Here is a 24,757-nt window from a genome sequence, read left to right as displayed (position 1 = left end):
AAAAATATGAACAATGAATTCAAATAAAATTACCCAAGGCGTTTCACATTGTTTTCAAGTTGTTGAGAAAAGCAAAAAAAGTGCCGATTTTTTTTTTAAGTTTTATATAGCGATTGGCTGAAAGAATAAGCGAAATCAGTGATGCAAAATCCTTTAGTAGGTTCTAGAGGCATAAACACTCCTTTGAAATGTTTTTTACCTAATACTTAAGTTTGGAATATAGTATGTACGTATGAGAAGGGTTTGAAAAATCACTTGGGATTACATTCAAACATCTGTTGCTTATTTGCGAAACTATACAATAGCGTCTGAAAGGTTAATTTTTATTTTAACACTTCATCCTTCAACCCCAAGTCTCCCGGTTTGACATAAAGTTGGCGGCCCTATTCAAAACTATTCCCTTGGGGTTAATTACATTGATTATAGCCTATCAACCAAGTTTAAATATCACCTACACGTTACGGCTCCTTTTACAAATGTGAACACGTAGGCACATATATGTATTTACCAGGTGAGGCTTTGTCCTTCGCAAGAACACTCAAAGTGGTGAGGCAAAAGCTTTCCAAGACAGTGGAAAAAATGACCGTGTGTGCTACTACTCTAACGAAGTGGACAGTCGAACTAGTCTGAAAACTGAAGCTACGCGGTCATCCATAATGAGCTCTTATATCATTAGGCCGGAAAACACCAGTAAACATCTTTCAACTTAAAATCGGTCCACTTTCTAAAATATCGTTTTGATTTAACGAAGACTATTGAAATCAATGATGTGAACACAAACGTCTACAAACTCTGGTCTACATTTTAAAAATTTGATCCAGGGTCCTTGTAAAATTTTAATTATGTAGATGCGCCGAGGATTATACGATTTTCACCCATTACGCAATGACGGAATCCTTGGCTGAACTCCCTAACGTTTCAATTTGTTTCTCTGGTGTAGCTCGGCAAAAGCATCCGTTAGAAAGTCTTCGGAGCTACACCTAGAGCTTCTAGGAAAATGACGTCGACGAAGGTATGAGTTCGAAGCCGCAGTCCTATAGCTTCTGTGCTGGCATATGGTGTGAGGGTCAGAAGGCCTGGTAGCGACTGGTGGTTGGGATTGCTACTGTTCGCAAATCGGGAATTGTAGCTCTTTAAAATAGCCGAAAAAGCTGGAGGCGCCCTGTGCCACGAGAGTCATGAGTATTATTAGACCATTAATAGCAACCGTAAGTCAACTTTGTGCGTGGCCGCCAAGGAGCCACAAATGATTTAAAGAATTTGTGTTCACGACGATTATTAGGAGTTAACCCTAGGTGAAACTACGCTTTGCAAGGGATATGCAGACAAAAGTGTGGCTATTTTATGTATCTCTATTTCTTTTCAGCAGACGCAGCAGTACCAATTCCAAAGACCGGGGCTAGGTTCGAAGACTCTGGAGCAAGTGAACGAGGAACAATCCCTCCGAAAGGAGCTACTCCTGAAAATGTTTGCACAGTCTGCGAGATCTTGAGGCAAAAACCTCGGATCTTTCCGAAATGGCCAACACGTGGATTTCCTTAAATACATACAAGCAAACCCTTTCATAAATACTATTTTTTTTAAACCGAAAAATCAAGCTTTTTAAAGTAAGAACACCGGCGTACGCCGGCGCGCCGCACACGCCGCCGCCACCGATTAAGTGATCGGCGTAAACCTCTAGTCGGAATGTATTGGTCTCCGATCAACACAGCTAAACATGTCTTTGGATGTTAGAAATTGAAAATAAAGTGTACCCAATCACCCCTCAACTTTGTTTATTAAATACGCTGTCGGAATGCATGAAGATTCCGATCAGCACAGCTAAATATATAATGGGAGGTTGAAAAGGACGTGTTTCCAATCCCCCCTGCTCCAACTTTTGTTTGACCTTATTTTGGTTACACATCATATAATTTTATTGTTATATTAATGCTGTCGGAATGCGAGTGATTCCGATCAGCAACAGTAAATATAGGCTGAAAATACCGAATTCCAGCGAAACTTGTTGTTGGAACTGTCTGGAGTTACAGGTGGCGACTGATTTTCTTTTCCTTAGGGCCGGGTGCATTGTATTTTGCTGCTACCAATATTACCACTCCCTTTTCGCGCTCCAGTATCGGTATATCATGTAAAAAATAAAAGAAAAAAACTTTATCTTATTGGAAGGGGTTTACAATGCTCCAATAAACTTTTTTTAAAAGTATTGAAGTTATTACTACTTTTTATGTGATTAGGAAGTTCATTGAAATATTTCAGGCCCTTATAAAATATATTTTGCTTGTCCACTTCTGTTTTGGAAAGAGGTAATCTAAAATTATTGTTTTCTCTGATTACGTATGAATGTGCATCATTTACATATCTAAGCTTTTCGCTGAGGTATGTTGGTAATTTACCGTGCTTAATATTAAATACAAATTTCATACTGTGGTAGAATATGAGCTGTTTTATATTCAACCAGTTTAGTGCTTCTATCATGTTATTAATGGGAGTATCATACCTCATGTTTAATATAAATCTCATAGCTTTATTTTGCATAACTTGTAGCTTATCTACCTGAGTTACATTGGCCATAAAGAATATTGTGGGACAATATATGAAATGCGGCTCTATGATGGATTTATACACTTTCAGTTTGTATTTTCTACTGATAAATTTGCATGACCTCTTCCAAAAACCAATTTTCTTGCCTATTTTGGCAACTATATAATCAATATGATCATTAAATTTTAATTTATTATCAATCTGAACCCCTAAGTACTTGAAAGTTTTAACTTCGTTAACGTGTGAGTTCATTATTTTTAGCTCGATATTACAAGATTCCTTATTCATCGCTCTAGATATGACCATAAAATGGGTTTTATTAACATTAAGTTTAAGCTTATTGTTACAAAGCCACCTGTATAGGGTGTTCAAGTCTTCCTGCATTTTGCTCCTAGCTAACATGATATCAATTTCACTTACTTCGAGCAATGCGTCATCCGCAAGCAGCCTTATTTTACTATGTTTTAGCGCCGAAGATATATCATTTATATATATGTTAAATAGGACCGGTGCCAAAACCGATCCTTGTGGCAATGCAGTTCCTGTCAATACCTCATCCGAGACAACCGACTCAATGGCTGTTTTTTGTCTTCGGTTACCTAAAAAGCTCTGATACCACTGCAGCTCGTTGCCCCTAATTCCAATTTTTTCTAATTTTTTAATCATTATATTTCTGTCTATAGTTTCAAATGCTCTCTTTAAGTCGATAAAAACAGCAAGTATACTTTTCTTTTGATTTAGTTCTTCTTTCCAACTCGATATTACATAATTTAAAGCCGTTTCACAAGAGTGGCCTTCTCTGAAACCGGATTGTTCTTTAATTAGTATTTTATTTATTTCCAAGTAACTTATGAGCTGATCTTTTACTACTGTTTCTAAAATTTTTTCGATATTCGGCAACCTGTTGATCGGTCTCAGATCTTCTGCCTTTAATGAATTTTTTACCTTCTTTTTGGCACTATTGTTGATATTTTCCATGCGTCGGACACTCTTCCCTCTACTAATGATTTATTTATGATATCCGTATAGAAATGTCCCATGTATGACACCGAATCCTTAATTACTCCTTCTGATAGTAAATTTGTTCCTCCGATTTTATTTTTTAACCTTTTAGCTACCAATATGACATCATCAACCGTAACTTCTTGGAATTTTCTGGACTTCTTGGAATTCAGACCTTGGCTAACCGTGTATTGCACACTGTCGCCACTATCAAACGTTTCGTCTCGATTTATGTCACCAATACTATCAACAAAGAAGGAATTCAATGCTTGAGCTATATCCTCGGGTGTTTCATATCTTATACCATTGACAATCACTGTCAGGATATTGTCACGCACCTCAGTTAAGTTTACTGCTTGCTTGAGGTGTTTCCACATTAATTTCCTATCAGAAGAATTTAAGGCGATATTTTTCTCCATATACTTAATCTTTTTAATTTTGATTAGTTTCTTATAATACTTCGCAACCGTATTATATTCCGAAAATTCACCAGATCTTCTGGCTTGTGAGTGCAATTGGATTTTTAATTTGTTAATTTCGGTCAGTTCATGATCGTACCACTTATTTCTCAACCTCACTATCCTTTCTTGGTCTGATGTTAATAAACCTATGCAGTGTGATAAGCAGGTATTTATATATTCAACCGAGTCATTGAGATGCATATTTTTTAATACGCTGAAATCATAGTTTCTTAATAAGTAAATGAGGTTATCAGCAGAATAATTCTTCCAACACATTGTGGGTATTATCATTCTCCGCAGAGGATTTGAATTACACACTTTGAAAGCAAATGAAATGGTTTCGTGATCAGAAATTCTGTGATTTTCAAGATTAGTACAGGACAGTACATCATTATTTGCATATAATAGATCTATTCTCGTTTGGGACCTCTTAGCAATCTTTGTATTGAAATTCACCATCTGCCTCATCGCGCTACGTGAAAATATCTCATTGAGCTTAGAACTCGTTGCGGTATTAACATTCATGTTAATGTTAAAATCCCCAATTAACAAGGAGTTTGTACCACTCTCCAGTTCCTCAGAAAGTATAGCTTCCAAGTGATTCGAAAAATTCGATATCACTAGAGCTTGGAGAATGGTACAACACACCTATTTGCCATTTAATGTCGAACTTTTTTAATTTAATTATAGCACACCAAACATTTAAATCAATAGATCTCTTATACCTGACTTTGTACTCGGTACCTTTTTTTAATAGCAAGACTACACCTCCTGTGTGTCTACTATGAGAATCGCAACGAACCATTGTATAATAAGGAATGTTTATTTCCGCATCACTAACATCCGGTGTTATACATGCTTCTGAACATAGAACGATGTTCGGATCTAACTCTTCTATAATTCTTTCGAGTTCAGCTTTGTTGGCTAGAAAACTACAAATATTTAGGTAAATGCACTGTAAGTTAAAAGCTTTTATCCCCCGATCAGCTAGTTTTGGTGGCTAAAAGCCCGCGCGTTGTCTTTCCAGCTTAAGTTTCCTTAAATAAACTTGGGCATTCATGACTCATGATGTTGTGTTCTGTGTTAATATTTAAACCTAACCGATTATTACTACCTATGCAATTACCACATTTAGTTAGGGGTGCACTCTCTGTACAGTCTTCGACTTTATGTTCCCCGCTGCATTTACTACACCTCTGTTTAAGTGTACAAGTAGCCGCTATATGGTTAAACCCTAAGCATTTATAACATCTGTTTACCGTTTGAGCATCGTAAACTGGACAGCGGTCCCAACCAATATTGATTTTCTTGCATTTCAACACGTCTTCATAGTATTTGTGGTCAATCTCAATGACTGCATTGATATATGAGGCTCTGTTTTCCTTCCTTGATTTAATAACTCTTACACATTTCATTTTAGCATCTCGCAAAAACTCATTTTGATTGGTGATCTTACCAACTATTTCCTCTTCAGGATGCTCAGTACTAATGTTAGTCACCATGATTTTAGGAAAATATATTTTCGGTTCAGCTATGTTGTATTTACTTTTATCTAGCCTTTCTGTTAGAGTGTCCTTAATTTTATCCTTATCACTAGCTGACTTCGCACTAATAATTATTGTACCATTGTTTCTAGTACCTATATTCAAATTGGATGGATCTATTTTATTCAAGTCCGTTTTTGTTTTCTCTAATGCTTGTTTAACCTTGGGTTTAATTACTATTGGAGGAATTCCCTTAGTAATATTGGCATATGAATTGACTTCCTTAGCAGTAACAGCTTTATTTTGGTTTGCAACCTTCTTAACCTCTCTTATAATTTCCTCCTTTTGCTTATTAAACGCTTCATTTAGGGTATTGATCTTATTAAGCATTTCTTTGTTTGCTTTGCAAAGACTCTCTACATGTTTAATCAACTCTAATTTTTTCGTGTTCACCCTGTTTATATTATCCACAATTCTTTTCATCTCTCTTTCGCTGTGCGTTATGGATGCGCTTATCTCCCTTTTGTGTTCATTCAACATTTTTTCAAGTTCACCCTTTTGCTCCCTTAAATTTACTTTGTTAATTTCTGAAATAGAAAGTATTTCTCTGAGGGCATCATCTACATTGGAGATATATGTCATACGACCATCGCACATAAATCTTAAAAATTGGCAGCCTTGCAAGCAGTTCATGCTATATTCGTCCATAGATGCACATGCAATTGTTTTGTGATACACTTTACCACACACACCCTCACATTGTACACCTGTCTCTCCCTTTATTTTTTTGTGGCATTTATCGCACACCTCCATTCTCTTTTATTTTTCTGTTTTCACTGTTACATACATATATATATATATATATATATATATATATATATATATGTCGAACTAACAAGCAAAATATATTTTAGCACAATACCAATTGAAAATTTCACTTTAATTTTTATTTGTATACAAAAACACTTTATTTTTTGAATGTTGGTACATCACCTGCTGTAACTTTATTGTTTACACCGCATTTGTGTGCTTATTAACGCACAGAACTTAAGAATTTTCGCTTTCTTTAATGACACTAAAAATACACGTCCGTCCGCCGTTTTTAATTTTTAAATTGAGACGTACCGCATGGATACCCATGGGACAGTTCCCTGTCAAAACCCCAATGACCATTGATAGGTGAGCCTTAGTGAACCCAATTATTCAGCCGACCTCCTGCCATCCACTTTCGACCAGAAAGATCTTGCTACCCTGCAAGACGTGGTGTCCGCCCAACGTTTGCTGAGCTGACTCGAGGCCCAGCTATGGAGGAGCAATCCACAGGTGGCCAGCGGAATCCCGAAATCCCTACAGCCATCTTCATCCGGTTCAGTTGCACCGATGCGGGCTAAGAGATTCGCTTGACAGTTACCCGGGATATCACTATGGCCCGAGACCCAGATAATCTTAATAGTAAAATAATTCGATGCAATCGCAAGCGAGGTCAGGCACTCCCAGACCACCCTCGATCGCACTGTAGTTGAGCTCAAGGCCTTGATAGCCGCTTGGCTATCAGAGTAGATGTTAAATTCCCTAACCGTAGTAGCAACTTCCGCTTGGAATACACTGCAGTGTTCAGCCAACTTAAACTTGCGGCTTACATTTACCACTTGACAAAAGACCGGTCCCATGCCCCAGATAATTCCCCTTCACCAGTCCTCTCTCGGTGGAATGACTGGGGTGAAGGTTGTATAGGGAGCAGTTATCGGCATACAATAGTCCGTTCTGTCCGGGATAAAGTCGAAACTGGTAAGAAGGCTAGAGTGTCCGAAGTCAGAAAGCCCATAGCTCATATCACGAAGCCTGACCAACGACCTTGCCGCGGCCGCCTTTCCCGCAATATCTACTGGATATCAGTATGTTCAGCATGACGTTCAGTGCAAGGTAGGTGTGGTTCTGAGAGCGCCACTGATACCGATCAGCGCCGTCCGTTGCACTGACATCAACAGTTTGGGGGTGCTCGCCGTGTCCAGTGCTTTCCACCAGACCAGCACCCCATATAGCAGAATCGGTTTGACCACCATCTCATAAAGCCAGTGTACTCCTGGCGAAAGTCCTCATCTCTTTCCGATAGCCCCTCTACAGCAGTACAAGGCAACGGCGGCCTTCCTGGCCCGATCATCTACATTGGGTCTCCAGGACAGTTTCTTGTCCAAAACAATCCCCAAATATATCACCCTATCAGAAAGTACCACCGGTACCCCTCCAATCTAGGCAGTTCTGAAATCGGGCATCTTATATCTCCTTGTAAAAAGAACCAATTCCGTTTTTCCCGGGTTGACCGCCAATCCACATGATTCAACCCACCTAGTCACAGTATCCAGGTAGCCCTGCAGAACATCGCGCAGGGTGCCCAGAAATTTGCCTCTGACTAGGATAGCGAGGTCATCTGCATAGGCAACCACCCGACAACCATTGGCTTCCAGCTCCACAAGAAGCTCGTTGACTACCACAACCCAGAGCAGAGGAGATAGGACACCCCGCTGTGGCGTGCCCCTGCACACCTTCCTCTTAATTATGCCCCTCCCCACTCCGCTACGACAATTCTGCTACATAGAAGTTTGCTAATAAATTCAAACAGAGCCGCCTCGACTCCTAAACCCACCAGTGCTCTTTCGATTGCCCCCGGTAAGGCATTGTTAAAATTCCCCTCGATGTCTAGAAAGGCACCCAGAGCATACTCATTGTGTTATAGGGACCCCTCTATTTGCTTTACAATCGAATGGAGAGCCGTTTCCGTCGAAGGGCCCTTGCAGTACGCATGCTGTGGAGCCGACAGTAACCCCCGAGTATCCTTTCCCGTAGGTACAGGTCAATGAACCGCTCAAACGTCTTAAGAAGAAAAGACGAGAAACTGATTGGCCTGAAATCCTTGGGTGATACATGAGAGCTTCTGCCGGCCTTCGGAATGAAGATAACCCTAACCGTGTGCCAAGACTTCGGGATATAGTTAGGCCTGAGGCAGTTAGTGTAGATGATGGATTTTTTAAACTTACTCAGCGTTAAAGAGATAATTTGCCGTTCTGCAAGTGTGTCAGGTCAAATTTAGTAAATTTTTATTTGGTTGGTTTTCAACATCATTATGACGTCAAATCGGACTATTTCAATGGGCAGGTTTGATCGAAAAAAGTTACAGAAACGCATTACAGTTTCAATTAAAGTTATATCGCAATGAGAAGAATGTGTAAACATATTTGAAAAGTTAATATGGTCATATTTAAATTATTATATGACATCACCTCCGCAATATTAAGGCAATTCACAAGGTCTCTTATTCTCCGTATGTGCTATGAATGAATCAAATTTTAAATTTGAAATCTTGGAAACATCTCAAATCTTAAAATTTTATATGAATACGACACTTTTGTGAATTGATCAGGGGCATAATATAGTTATAAGTTTTATTGTATAAGTGTTGCTTTATAATAATTTTTGAATGCCCTTGACGGGCATCTGTCGAGATTGGGAGGGCAGCAAAGCGATTGTATGTATATGTTTTGTAATCTTCACTCTTTCCTTTTTTGATGTTTATTAAAGTGCGTTTTTCAGAGGTGATAAATTCGACTGATCACTCGAGCGATAGGAGTAGGTGTAGGTGGTCGGCTGCCAGTTAACAAGTCCTGCGCTCACAATGGAGATTAGATTGCACTAAGTGGTGGGTCATGCGAGTCCGCCTCCATTTCCGATCTAGTGATATTTTCTATGGGCATTGTACCGTGAGTTTATTCTCTTGAGTCGCAGCAATGCGTATGTTGTGCCCCTTCTTAAAACCGGCTTTCTCCGTGATCTTCCCAATTAACCCATTGCCTGTCCGTTTCAACGTGGGCGTGGGCACGAAATATATTTGTCTTCCTACCAAGGATGAAAATATAAAACTTCTAAACGCGATTGTTATCGCCTGAAATATGGTTTTAAATATCCTTTTTTCTATGGGTTGCGTAAAACATTTCACTTTTTCTTCAATACTCAATATTTATGTAAATAAAAAAAAATGTTTTTATTTTAAAGGTTGCTGGTCTGGACTTGAATGGCGGCACAGCTGATAATAGCGGCCCCATAACAACGAAGAGTTCATCCAATTCCGGTGTTTATATTCCTCCTCATCTTCGCGGAGGAGGAAACAGCGCACCTAAAGCTGATAGTGATAATCGGGAGGAGAGAGCTCCAGCTAAGTACGAAGGTAGAGATCAACGAGGCGGTGGTGGAGAGTATCGTAGAGGCGGCGGCGGCGGTGGTCGTGGCTATAACAACTCTGGTGGCAGCTACAGTGGCGGTGGACGTCGTGGTGGTGGCAGATACGAAGACGACGGTAATTTAGCAAACAGTTAATATATTTGTAGTAATTACTAATAATATTCATATACAGGTGAAGGAGGAGAATCACGTCGTGACGATTGGAATCGAGGTGGGCGTGGACAACAAAATACGCGAACATTTGATCGACGCGAGAACGGCAACTATCGTGGTGGACGCGGCGGCGGTAGCGGTAGTAATCGCAACAGTGAAGTATTTGACGATCAGTCTCAACCACAACAACCACGTAACGATCGCTGGCAGGAACCAGAGCGTCACCCAGAGGATGCAGCACCACCACGCAATGAACGTAGCGGAGGGGGCGGCGCCAACGGTGGTGAAAGAAACTATGGCGGACGCTGGAAAGAAGATCGCCGTGGTGACGTCGACTATACAAAATTGGGACCGCGTGACGAACGCGTTGAGCAAGAACTATTCGGTATTGGTAATACTGGTATTAACTTTGACAAATACGAGGATATACCCGTGGAGGCGACGGGTCAGAATGTGCCAGTCAATATCACATCTTTTGATGACGTGCAGCTGACTGAAATCATTAAAAATAATGTGACATTGGCTAGATATGATAAACCGACACCGGTACAAAAATATGCCATCCCTATTATAATAAATGGGCGTGATTTGATGGCATGTGCACAAACTGGATCGGGCAAGACAGCAGCTTTTCTGCTGCCCATTCTCAATCAGATGTACGAGCATGGCATGACGCCTGCACCTCAAAATAACCGCCAATACAGTCGCCGTAAGCAATATCCGCTCGGTTTAGTATTGGCACCGACGCGCGAGCTGGCCACACAGATTTTTGAAGAGGCCAAAAAATTCGCATATCGTTCACGAATGCGTCCCGCTGTACTCTACGGTGGTAATAATACAAGTGAGCAAATGCGCGAATTAGATCGTGGCTGCCATCTGATAGTGGCTACGCCTGGCCGTCTGGAAGATATGATTACACGAGGCAAGGTGGGTTTGGATAACATAAGATTTTTGGTATTAGACGAAGCTGATCGAATGTTGGATATGGGTTTTGAACCTCAAATTCGCCGTATTGTTGAGCAATCGAATATGCCACCAACCGGCCAGAGGCAAACTTTGATGTTCTCTGCTACTTTCCCCAAACAAATACAAGAGCTGGCGTCAGATTTCCTCAGCAATTATATATTTTTAGCTGTTGGACGTGTTGGTTCCACGTCGGAAAATATTACCCAAACCATATTATGGGTATACGAACAAGATAAACGCTCGTACTTGCTTGATTTACTATCATCAATACGTGATGGGGTTGAATACTCGAAGGATAGCCTCACACTGATCTTTGTGGAAACAAAAAAGGGTGCCGACGCACTAGAGGAGTTCCTTTATCAATGTAATCATCCGGTAACAAGTATACATGGGGACCGCACACAAAAGGAACGTGAAGAAGCATTACGTTGCTTCCGTTCCGGTGATTGCCCCATTTTGGTTGCCACCGCGGTGGCAGCACGTGGTTTGGATATACCGCATGTGAAGCACGTTATCAACTTTGATCTGCCCTCAGATGTTGAGGAGTATGTACACCGTATTGGTCGTACCGGGCGTATGGGTAATCTCGGTGTAGCCACATCATTTTTCAATGAGAAAAATCGCAATATATGTAGCGATTTGCTAGAGTTGCTCGTGGAGACAAAACAAGAAGTTCCAAGCTTCCTGGAAGATATGGGCTCATCTGATCGTTCGCATGGTGGACAACGCAGACGTGGAGGCGGTGGAGGGGGCGGTGGTGGTGGACGATATGGTGGCGGATTCGGTTCCCGCGATTATCGTCAATCTTCAGGCGGTGGTGGCGGTGGTCCACGTAGTGGTGGCAGCGTTGGTGGTAGCGGCGGTGGCATTACGCGAAGTGGTGGAGGCAGCAGTGGTGGCGGTGGCAGTAGCGGCGGCGGCAGTGGTGGCGGGGGTGGTTCTTATCGCAGTAATGGTAAGTAATATTATGAAGTATGTATGAATTATATACATAGGGACGTTTCCGAGAAGATGTCAAATAAGACCAAAAGATTTAAGTTTGGTTTATTTATATTAGGCACTTGTCCAAGATATTAACCTAATTGGTTCACACCCATTGATTGTGTTAACATCGCTTTGGCCTATTCAATGTGCGACCACTCACAAATTTTCATCAAAGTCCTCTAACGGAGCTCCAAGCAAACAAGCAGCAGGGTTAAACCATAGGGATGCTGCTGTTAGAGGCATAGTTTCAACGTTACAATTGAAAAGATGGTTAATGCTTATAGCTATTAAGGATCCTTCAACAAATCTTAATTTACTATGTATCAATAGAAAACAGAGAATCTACATGTTCACTTTATGCATTCTACCATTTGTGATGGGAAAAAATGGTATAAAACCTAGTGCTTTGAGCCTCAAAGTGATTTCGACATATATGTTTGTACTAGCTTTACCCGGCGTACGTTGTAACGCTCGAGATTTGAACCTCAAAGTGATTTCGACATATATGTATGTACTACCTCGAGATTTGAGCCTCAAGTGATTTCGACATATATGTATGTACTAGATTTACCCATCGTACGTTGTAACGCTCGAGATCGAATGATTGCGTAATTTTTTCTGTTTTGTTTGTTGATAATTTAGTTTATTGTTCTGTAAATTGAATTGAATTATGTACCCATATTTGGTGAAATTTTCGTTTAAAACATTTTATTATTGTATCTTATTGTAATACAAGCGGGTACACAATATTTTTGGTTATTTCGTTCGGTGCAAAGAAAAAAATTTTTTTGGCGTTCCAACTCTAGAGCAAGCAACATATAGTTGGCCATGGGAAAAGCACAGACTCTCTAAATTTAACCTGCAATAGTAAACGATTGTCTTTCGTTGCTTTGATTACATTCGGCATTAATTTCTTAACGCAAATTCTGGTTCCATTGCACAATTTTGGTGGGTCTAAATTCCGAAGCCAATTTTCAAAGTTAATATATGCGCAGGCATTCCAGGTAGCTCTCAAGAGTTTAGAAATTCAATTGGATAATTCAAAATTTGATCTTCGTATGTAAAAGTGTCGCTCGATTTATATTTCGTCACTTTACCAGGAATTTGGTTTGGATCATTTATTTCGTTAACATGATAATTTTTAGGAGCTAAGATGCTCGTTCGTATAGCCAAAAAATTTTTTTTCAAATTCTTAATTCTGAAATATGAAAAACCTTCGTCTTGATCGAAGGAACCTATAGCCAAAATTTGGTGATGATTAACGTGTGGGAAATACGTTTCCATAGGGAACATACACACAGAATTTGATTTTTAGGTAATAGTCTAGTTGAGGGGTGGACTGCTAATACGCTACCAAAAATATCAAGAGAGGTATCAAACGACGCGTCTTGACATCAGCATTAATAATCCGAAGCCAGAAAGAAAAATTTAAAGTCGTTCAAAAGATATTTACGAAAAACCGAAAAATGACCCGCGGGCCCTTCCGAAACCGGGGATGGTATCCATAGTATTTTTGTGCAGAACACCTTTCTGCGTTGGCGGCCTTCGACCGCGTTTATAAAAAATTTGCCTGGGTGGGTCCAACACCGGCTTGGAGACCAAAACTATATCCACACACAACACTTATGTTCACATATTTTTTTGTGGGTACTCCAACATTACAACAACCACATGAAAATCGCCAACTTCAACTGCAAATATCTCCAGACAGAGATACAATTTTTCTTTTCCGCTTCGGATTATTGTTGTCGAGGTCAATAATCGTGTTTTGACAGCTCTTTCGATATTTTTTGCCGCGACTTAGCAGTCGACCCCTCAACTAGACTTACCGATTTTTATAGAAGATGTACATAGATAGACTGAAGCGAACAATCTTTTTAAAGGCTGCAGATTACTAAACGTCCAAAGGGAATAACAGCCAAACTCAACAATGCAGTCAGACTTTAGGTGTTAAAATAACCTATGTTTGTACGACAGCCATAGTTCTGAAAAATCCCATTTGTAGGGAAGGTGCCACGTCCCTTTTTCCCGATTCCACATTTTACTGGAGGTGTTAGGACTTAACGTCATATTAGCACCTTACCAATTTTCATTATCCTACCATTACTACATCCAGAGATATGCAGTATGATATATTCCATTTGTATCGGAGGTGCCACGCTCCCTTTTTCATAATTCCACATTTTCTTGGCGGTGTTAGGGATTGACTTCATATAACTCCTTACTGAATTTCAATGTTCTGGCATATATACCTTCAGAGTTCTGCAGTACCAAAGATTCCACGCCCCTTTTATATATCGAAATTATATTTAGCCCAAAACCTTCGCGTTGATAGAAGGAACCTATACCCAAAATTTGGTGATGATTGAAGAGTGGGAAATACGTTTCCATAGCTAACACACACACACACAGAATTTGATTTTTATATACATACTAGCAGACCAGGCAGACGTTGTTCTGCCCTAAGTTTGTATATCTGCATACATTTTAATAAGCTTTTTCCGTCTAACTCTCCCTCGCCCCTCTACACTTTTTCCTAATCTTTGTATTCACTCCTCCCTCCGTATTTTTCGCTTCATCTATCTCCATCTTCGTCTCATTCTATCTCTTTCTCAGTCTCCTCCTCTCTTTTCTCTTCTCTCAAGTTTTTCTCATTCTTCTTCATATCTTATTGCCAGTCCCACAGGGTGGTATGTATTTTGTTCCAGTCCCAATCCGAGTCTCAGTGTCAGTCCCAGTCCTAATCCCAGTCCCTCTCTGGTCTACTTCCCGGAAAAAAGCATCGGAAATACTAATATAGTCAAATTTATATACCAAATTCAGGCAAATCGAATAGGACGTATGTAAATAGGTATGTAGGTATTATTAATTCATGTCTTTATTGCGGCTTCGCATGCATATTTATCAGTTTTGCCAGGTTGATGCGACTAAATCGAATATCACAATGAAAATTACTTAAAAGCTCTCAGCAACAGCTTTCATTTGATATCCAAAATACACACACATTCTAGGGGTGCCCGGGTCCACGTTTTGGCCTATATCTCGAGACCCTAGTCACCAATAGGTATGAAAACTACCCTGTACTAAAGCACTCATCAACAGCTTTCATTTGATATACATATTGTATAAACACATTCTAGGGGTGCCCGGGTCCACGTTCTGGCCTATATCTCGAGACCCTAGTCACCGATAGGTATGAAAACTACCCTGTACTAAAGCACTCATCAGCAGCTTTCATTTGATATCCATATTGTATAAACACATTCTAGGGGCGCCCGGGTCCACTTTTGTCCTATTTCTCGAGACCCTAGTCACCAATATGTGTCCTGGTCCACTTCCCGGAAGAAAAATTATCCGACATTTTATTCTAGATATAACGCTACCTACATACCAAATTTCAGGCAAATCGAGCCATATATACGACAGTTTAGAATAAATCGGTCCCTGGTCCACTTCCCAAAAAAAAAACTTTTCACAAACACTCCGGGTTCCTATTAAGTTATCCTAAAAATTTCATGGCAATCTTTCTATCCGTTCTCGAGTTATGAGTGACTAATCAAAATGTACACTTCTTTTTATATACAATATAGAAGAATATATTAAAAAAAAAACAATTCTTCCAATTCTTTTCTACTATGTAGAACAATAATTGGGGAATAGGAATTTCGAATTTTCGACGTCATCGAAACACAATTAGGACCTTTGGGATCCATTTTTTAAACCGTCTTTTTTGGGATTTCCCACAATATACTTACCAGCGTTCTAAGCTGTAATCAGAATTATTTAGAAGCACTTGTGTCAGCTGTTTTGCCAATTGAAATTTTGTTGCGCGTTTCTATTGTTGAATAAGAAATTGTAAAGTTCAATTATTTTTGCAAATGTGTTAAAAATTGAGAAATAAAATATAAACAATGTAGTATTGAATTTTATATGGCATTGACTTAAATGAGTAATGAATTGGTGCTACAACAACATCAACAGAGAAGCATAAGAAGAAGAAGACGGCGGGATAACACAAATCCGCCGGAGTTGCCTGCTTCCATTCATCAAGCAATTTTCTGGCAGCCAAGTCCAGTTGAATTCGTCTTTCGTCATATGCCAAAATCTATTTAGGCCTTCTTAAAAAATCCTTACACGATTTCTGGATGGCTGCATTAAATTTACTAGAGCTCATCTGTTACTTATTTATATACTTTTCGTCTTAAAATAATGTATTTTAGCACAAATATGTACAAATTTGTATTTGTAAAAGAAACAATTTACTTAAAATATTTTGATGCATTCTCTTTAATTTAACAAGTGAAAAAACTCCTAAAAAGTGACAGAGAAGTCTCCCTTTCAATCACATTCATAATACCCACTTTTTTCATTAACTGGTTTTCCCTTTTTCGAAAATTGTTCAGAATAAGAGGAAAGGGAGAGGTGAAAAAACCCACAAGTAGTTTTTATTTAGAATACGAGGAATGGGAGAAGGGAAAAACTCGCAAAGAATTTTCGTTTAGAATTGGGCTGTTTATTCGTTTTTTTTTTTCATTTCGTGAAAACGTCCTAATGGAAATATCGTAACGCCCGTATAAACATATCCTTTCTTGCAGCACAAAGTTAGGAAAATGCAATTGATAGTAGGGAAATTACTAGCTTTTTCAGATGTGCAGAATGTGGAATAAATTTCGATTCAGCTCAAATATGACTGATTACAAGAACATTCAAAAAAGCACTTTAGGCGCCTATTTCTAAACCAGTAAATATTTTAATAGAAATCTTTCGTTGGCTTTTCATAACAGGTTGCTTTATTTAGGCTTATAATAACCAAACGATATTTATTCGAAGACTACTGTAGATTTTTGATAAAAAATCCTCTGGAGATATGTTAGTGACGCAGGAAACGTTCATATGTCAGACTGTTTATTGTATTATAGTTGACTTGCTCCAATATGCTTGTGAAAAAAATTAAGTTTAATCTAAGCTGAAAATAATTGCTTTTCTGTTGTGTTTTCAGGGGGCAGCTCGGGCGGTGGCGGCTACTTTGGCGGTGGAGGTGGTGGCTCCTATGGAGGTAGCTACTCATCATCCCATGCTAACTCCAACTCTGGTCCCGATTGGTGGGGAAGTTAAATAAAGTGAATGTGAATGGATTACGAATAACCGCTGAAAGCGACAAATCGAATGAATCTTAAGAATAAATGGAAAATGTAAATCAACATGAAATTAGCAACAACAAAATACGAGGACTGAGAGAGTGCAAAAAACAATATACATAAACACTTTGAAGACATTACAAGAATGAATCAAGGAAAAGCAAAACTGCAGAGTAAATGAAAATTCTAAATATATAACTATATATATATATATACCTAATAGGAATATAAAAAATACTATTGTTTATGTATTAATTATAAATTTTCTAAAAGGCGGTCATACAGCAAACACAAATATATAAATACATATTAACATACGTTTAAGAAAATTACATCCTTCCCCACACCAAAAGTACACATACGTTCAAAAGGAGATCACTCGCGCATACACACATACATAAACACACCTTCATACTATTATGCAAATGAATTTTTCAATTTCGCTCCTAAATAATTTCCCTAAAAAAGAGAAAAAATACATTGATAATAAAAACCAAGCTTTTAACTATGGGAAATTACATAAATGTCGCAATTAAAAAATATAGCAAACAATCAACAATGGTAAAAATATATGAACATATTTTTAATTATACAAATACATTTTATAAAAAAGGGGGCATAGGCATTCAAATGCGCATTCTTAAACATTTTACTCTCCGAAGAACTAATATCAAAAATGAAACAAAATGGATTGATGTCCTAAGCTGAAATGGGCTGTCAGTGAGCAGCAGTTTTTATTGAAAAAAGTTTCAAAATTGTATGGAACAAGGCGTGCTAAAGGTAAAACCAGATCCATACTTTATGTCGTATCGGTAACGTGATACGTGATAGAACACGTTCGAAAGCACTCACTCGATTTTCATATAATTAATAAAAATAATGCATTCGTTTTAGCAAAAAAAAAAGAACGCAGTTTAAAATTTTATTATTTCTCTTTTTATTATTAATGCGTGTAATGTAATTTAATTACATTTATAATACAGCTGACAAAATTACGAAATTAAAATCAATAAAAAGCAAACAAATTCATAGAATATTTTAAAAAGTAATCTGAAAACACTTGAAAATAGATGTGCTTGCAATAAATAAAATATAAATGTAATAACAATTAATGAGTATACAGCGGTTATAAGGGAAAAATCTAACTTAGATTATCAGCAACGGAAATAAAAAAAAAATAGTAAATTACCACTGGAAAATCTAAAAAAACAAAGTATATGCTAAACATGTTTGCTAAATAAATGTACTTTTAGCAAATGATGAAACCCCGTATTTTATTTGTTAGTGAAAAAGTGATATAACCCATGCTAAAATTGTTAACTTCTGTGGTGTTGACCAAATTGAATTGAAAATAAATTTGCTGGTCCTAATTTTGCATTTGCAATGTAATGTAATATCTCTCTCGAATTGATGTTCGGATTTAATATATTTGAGGAGTTCGAAACCAAAACGCAATAAGTGCACCCTTCAGTTTTTTTGAGTTATGGATGGGTCTTTACTTTCTAATAATCTTTATGAGAACTAAAGAGCACCAAATTTAGCCATTCTGAAACATTTCAAATAGCAAAACGCAATATTTCATAAAATATTTACATTTTTTGAGTTGAAAATTGTGTTGTTTATACCAGACCTGTTAAATTTGAATTAGCATTAGTAATCAATTCATCAGATGCCTATTTTAATGGCCAATGATTATTTCAATTGTTTTCCGAAAGAAGCAATTACTAATTGGCCAGTAGAAAAAAATCGTGATTTTTTCAAATTGTTGAAAGAAAAATTCTCGTTTTGGCATGCACGGTATGATTTCTACAGCCACTTACATTTTAGGATGCAATAGTAAATCGCAAGCGCTTATCGAGGCGTATAGATACATGCAACATATAGGGCGAATGGTTTATGAGCGTTGATTTAAACATATTCTCAGGTAAGTATACACACATGTGCATATTTTACTGCACTCATTATATAAAATAATGTGGGATCGAAAACGGCGAGTTGTCTAATTGCCCAGACAATATGTAAAAATTGTTCGATTCATAGGTTGGCGTTCAAAAGCTTTAATTTAGCAAAGATCCTCTATGGTTTCATCCAGGGTTGCGCGTTTACAACATTTTTTGGATTGTTTACACTTTCATTGTAAACAATTGTAAATAATGTAAACAATTGTAAACATTTACCAGCATATGTCATTTCAACTTATATTGTAAACTATCAAGTCAAACAGAACGATTTGAAAGGTCCAAAACCTTACTTTTTTATTTATTATAAAATGAAAATTGACCAAAACAATGAAGAATCGGACAGTGAAAATGAATAAAAAATATTAAAATACAAAATATTAAAGCATATTTTTTATTATTTTTTACAAGCTTGGAAAGCTGTTTAAAAAAAAGTGAAAATGCTTAATTAGTAGTAGATTGTTTCAGACTCGTAAAAAAAAGCAAAAAAATTAATTGTTTACAATTGTTTACAAAAATGAATTGTTTACGTAAATCATTGCTGTAAATAATGTAAACAGTTTACAGGCCCAACCCTGGTTTCATCCTTAAGTCTAACCAATTTCGTTATATCCAAAAGTAATATATCCACTAATTTGAATTACGTTATGGCTATGCACATACAACTACATTGGTAGATGTACCGGTATATCGTGAGCGCTTATCTAGGCATATAGGTATATACATACCCATCCACAAATTATCGTGTCTATAAATGTGTCCGACGAATACCTTGCGGCCGAGTGCGTATTGTTTTAGGACAAAACATACAGTCAGTCAAATAATTCGTATGAGTAATACTACTTACAGTGGTGGCCATATCATATGTAACAAACAAGGTATTTACGAAAAATTCCATATACTTTATCATCACACTTTACAGAATGTTGATTGAAAGTTAATTTATTTTAGCTTGGTATGTATACTTTTAATTTATATTTTTAAATTAAACAAAATCAGTTCTGATATAAGAGAAAAATTTTACCTTTATAACAACTTAAAAAGTACGTGGACAAAACAAATGCAACTTTTTGAAAGTTATTGTGAACAATAGTAAAACTAGTATTTTGTTGCAAACCCATTGCATTTTATGACTTGGCGCATCGTTTCGGCATTGACGCAATAAATTACACAGGCCGACAAAATGAGACCGATTTTTTTGACCATAAACCGGACCATATTTCCCTAAAGGTTTTCGATGCGCTGAATTCAAATCTGGACGCAGAATTGCTCTATCACGTCAGGATTTTGAGATATCCTAACCTAAATGTGCAAAAAACACCGTTTTTGCCTATTTTTGAGGTTATATATAAACGACATATTTTTTTTTTTTTAAAGAACACAGCATCTTAAAGAAGAAGTCTTTCTCGTACGAATGGCGTTGAGTTTGCTCAAATATCTTTTTTTTTCGCTAAAATAGAGCAACTATCGTAAGACTTATCGTAAGAGGTATGTGTTCTACTGCATCATACCTACGTTAATTCAGTGGTTTTTCAGCTATAGGAAAATTAGCAAATTTATAAACTTTAAATTGCTCTATCTTAGCGAAAAAAAAAAGATATTTGAGCAAACTCAACGCTATTCGTATGAGAAAGACTTCTTCTTTAAGATGCTATATGTGCTTTTTAGAAAAAAAAAAAGAAAAATCTGTCGTTTATATATAACCTCAATAATAGGCAAAAACGGTGTTTTTTGCACATTTAGGTTAGGATATCTCAAAATGTCCAGATTTGTATTCAGCGCATCGAAAACCTTTAGGAAAGTATGGTCTGGTTTATGGTCAAATTTCTTGTCGGCCTGTGTTATCAATGGTTCCCATCGGGATCGATTTCCAGGCTTCTTGGAGTTTATAAAAAAGTCCATCATCATTTCTAATGCTAGTTCTATCTATCCGCCTGTTAACCAGTTCCCACAAGTTCATAATCGGTTTGAGATCTGGGGAGTGTGGTGGCCATTCCATAGCATTAACTTTAATTGCTGTAAACCAAGACTTAACATATTTTGCCTTCGGATCATTATCCTGTTGGAAGTTGGGTCTTAGGCACCGGCATTTCCCACTCAGCATATGGCAGCATTACTTCTTCTAAAATATTTTTGGAGCCGTAGTGGTCCATAAATCCATTAATTTTATGTAATGGTCCAACTCCGTTTGCAGAAAAGCAGTCCCACATCAATATAATAACGAGGATCATACCGTTTATTCACTGGCCTTCTCACATAAGGCATTCCATCGCTGTCTATTAAGTTAAATTTTAACTCATCGCTGAAAAGGACTGTTTTCCATTTGCTGATCGGCCAATTTAGACGCTCCATGGAAAATTTCAAACGCTTCGCCTTGCTCTTCATTGAAACCATAGGTTTGTGTGGAGGACGGCAGCCTCGCAGTGAAGCTTTCAAAAGGCACACTTCTCGTGGATATTTGCAAAAGTCTTTTATTATTTGTCTTGGGACAATTCCAAGATTCTTTTTTGCCCGTTGTACTATCAAGTTGTCTGTCCTTTGGCTGGTTTTGCGTATGCGCCCTCCTCGGTGAATAACAGCACACTCTTTTCTTGTAACAAACCTTTTTTATTATTCGCGAAATGGTACTTTTGCGTATGCTTTCTTTTGCAGCAATCAGCCCTATTCTTGAATCCATCGTAGAAAATCTATGAATACAACCCTTCGCTACGAATACGAAGAATTTGCTATCACTGAACTCATGTGAAACCGAAAAAAAAGCTGCCAACATATAATGTCAAATTTTGGATATTCGAAGTCAGCTGAGCGATTGTAAATAAAAAATTTCAATTTAAATTTTAGTTTAAAATTGCATTATATCATTTAAAAAAAAGTTTAGTGCTTAAAATGGATTCCATATCATTTGCAGCTTTGTTAAGAGAAAATGAGCAAGAAAGGCGTGATTTAAAAATTGCGAGGAGTCTTGAAATTAGAAGAGGCTATGTATGTGAAAGGATACATGTTTTAATGAACTTATAAAGGTTTTAAAAAATTGTGTTTTATAAAAACTTTTCGCCTAAACAAGGCTGCGTTTACCTACGTGCTCGGTGTTATAAATGAAGGAAGTACACCGTTCGGTGGGTCATGTTCAATGAGTCCTATAATTCGCTTAGCATCGGTAAAACTTTTTTTTTTTTTTGCGAAGGTAGCTATCAGCACGGAGTTGGAAAAGATTGTGACTTTCCGATGTGTCAGACCACATTTTCCAAAGTTTTTAAAGATGCCTTACTAATTTTCCAAACAGCAATGTCCACAATTGATATACTTAGATATGACCAACGAAGAGAAACGTAGCGGAAAAAGGTTTCAGGCTGTAATCATGTTTTATAGTTTTTGCAATAATTGTCATTATTATAAGACCCTTAAAAATTAAAATAAATATTTTAGTAATTTAATTTTAATTTAATTCTTTTAAGCCTTCTTCCAAATCTGTGAAGCTAAGTTGCTGATATGCATACGTATTACGAAATCATTACTTTTTTCCAGATAGTTGCATCTTTTGTTAGTGGCGCAATACTATTTGCAATGTTTTCCCAAAATTTGTTAACCTCCTCCGTTGGGCAATTTGTAAAGACTAGCGCCATTTCAGGGTGCTGCTGCAATAGGTCAAGCAAGCAAGAACATTGTTGGCGAGTTGTGACAATTTTTGACCTATTATAACAATAGATTGTAATTAAATTAGTATACATATCACTTTTAACAATATACTTATATTTTATTTGTTTAATATCCCTTTTTATTCTGAATTTTTAATGATTTTACTTTTTCCCGCAAACTGATACGCGTCGTAGAAAATTTGTACGAAACTCTACGATTTCACAGTTCGAGTGTGTTCAGTGAAGGCTTTCTACGAATTTCGAACTTACGATGGATTCAGTAAACGTACTTTCGTAGAATTTACGAAAATCGAGTATACGATGGTTTCAAGAATAGGGCTGAATGGGCCCCCAGCCAGGCTGATCCTCGGCACGGGTCGTATAACACCTTGATCCAGCCCATTAAGGAGAAGGGGAGAGAAAAAGGAAGAGAGAACAAAACAAGATAGGGTTGAGGGGGTGTGAAGAAAGGTCGCCGCTCGAATTAGCCGCCGAAGCGTTACCAGGTGCCACCACCAGGAGGTTCCGCCCCTACATGAGGGAGGGAGGGTGTAAAAAACACCTACGAGTCGACGGTTTGGGGTGACGCCGTTGAGTGCAAGGCGCAACACACCCATGAAAGGCACCCAAAATTGCTGAATTGCTAGCTCTGCTTAATTTCGCTGTTCCCGCTAGGACGTCGAGACGATACGTGCCCTTTCTGTTACCGCTATGTTGCCTAAATTTCGCAAAAAGTGACCCTCTGCGGATTTGGTGTGCGCACTACAATGACCTGTATAAATGTATAAGTATCGAATGTTCGCTTCCTGCGTTAAATAGCCTAATACTTTCTAATTTGACCTGATATTTTATAGTTTGATATTATCTCTGAATCATCTTGAATTGTTAAATGCATAAGTTTACTTTTGTTTAATGTTAATCTTATAATTTATAAGTTATAATACTTTTTGTACAAATTTTATACTTTACCAGTCGACCGTTTTGTGTCTGTTCAAATTAAATGGGGTTACACTGAAATGGCAGGTCTTGGTCGGGAAAAATCCCGAGTCGCTCGTACATAGAACCGACGGCCTTGGGAAGCGCCCAAATGTCGATCATTTTGAACATCCACGTCGATGGCACTACGCTACCGACTGTCTTACACCCCAAAATCTTGGGTGTGACGTTTCATCAGGATCTACATTTTGGTGAGCACGCAGCCGCAATTGTTCCGAAAATCCAGAGCCGTAATAAAATCCTCAAATCCCTTGCTGGCAGTACTTGGGGAAAAGACAAAGAAACGCTCATTACCACATACAAAGCAATTGGCCAGCCGTTTGCGTGCTACGCGTCCCCTAAATGGTCGCCAAGCCTAAAAACTACCCACTGGAAGAAGCTACAGGCCTGCCAAAATACTGCTCTCAGAACCGCCACGGGCCGTCTTCTTAAGTCCCCAATACACCATCTACATAATGAGGCGAGAATACTCCCCATCAGGGAGAGAAATGAAACCTGGGCATCCCAACAGACATCTGATTGATGAGCCCGCACCGCCTAGGGACTTAAGGAGTTATCTCCGTAAGCATTTTGAGGAAATACGGCACCTGAGAACTCAGCCGTATGAAGCAAAAAAAAACACAAGCGGGTCCTTGGTGAACTCCACAAACAGGCGTCAGACCTTTATGCCGGGAATTGCCCGGTGAATCCAGTACTCAGGGAACAGTACCCAAAACTTGCGGAAGAGGAACGCATACTCCCCAGGGAAACGCGAGTCACTCTGGCTTAACTTCGTTCTGGATACTGTAACAGGTTAAACTCTTACATATCCAGAATCAACCCCGACATACAAAATGTATGCCCCGCTTGCAACGCGTTCCCACATTACACCAACCATATCTTTAATTGTAATGTGGAACCAACGCCTCTAACACCCCTTTCATTATGGTCCACCCCTGTCGAAACAGCAAGTGTCCTTGGCCTCCCGTTAGAGGATATTGATGACAATTTGTGATCAGTCGCAGCTATTAGGTGGGGCGAAACATTGCTAAAACAACAACTACACCGTTTTGTGTCTACTTTAAATAAATAATAAAAATTCCCCAAAACCGTCTAGTGTCCTAATAGCTACAATAACAACCACAACACAAACAACCTAGACCCGGTTGAATGACAATGCTTAGATAGTCCTGTTGTAGTAGTTGGTGAATTAAGATAAGAATAAAA

General features: G+C 38.1%; 1 protein-coding gene and 1 long non-coding RNA gene across 2 annotated transcripts in view; both read left to right on the top strand.

The window, feature by feature from the left end:
- bel (ATP-dependent RNA helicase bel) overlaps positions 1-18,227 on the top strand; it is a 73,844-nt gene extending 55,617 nt beyond the window's left edge. The window contains exons 3-5 of the mRNA XM_067759342.1: positions 9,536-9,836; positions 9,894-11,795; positions 16,824-18,227. Coding sequence (XP_067615443.1) covers positions 9,536-9,836; positions 9,894-11,795; positions 16,824-16,939 — 2,319 coding nt within the window. The 3' untranslated portion in view covers positions 16,940-18,227. The remainder of the gene's footprint in view (positions 1-9,535; positions 9,837-9,893; positions 11,796-16,823) is intronic.
- Positions 18,228-21,676: 3,449 nt separating this feature from the next.
- Positions 21,677-22,354, top strand: LOC137236948 (uncharacterized). Its single transcript, XR_010948724.1, has 2 exons — positions 21,677-22,036; positions 22,109-22,354. It is a non-coding gene; the product is annotated as an uncharacterized lncRNA (long non-coding RNA).
- The last annotated feature ends 2,403 nt before the right edge of the window (positions 22,355-24,757 follow it).

This window comes from Eurosta solidaginis, chromosome 1, assembly GCF_040869045.1.
Source record: "Eurosta solidaginis isolate ZX-2024a chromosome 1, ASM4086904v1, whole genome shotgun sequence".
Taxonomy (NCBI): domain Eukaryota; kingdom Metazoa; phylum Arthropoda; class Insecta; order Diptera; family Tephritidae; genus Eurosta; species Eurosta solidaginis.
Note: the sequence above shows the minus strand (reverse complement) of the source record. Positions and strands in the feature narration are given on the sequence as shown.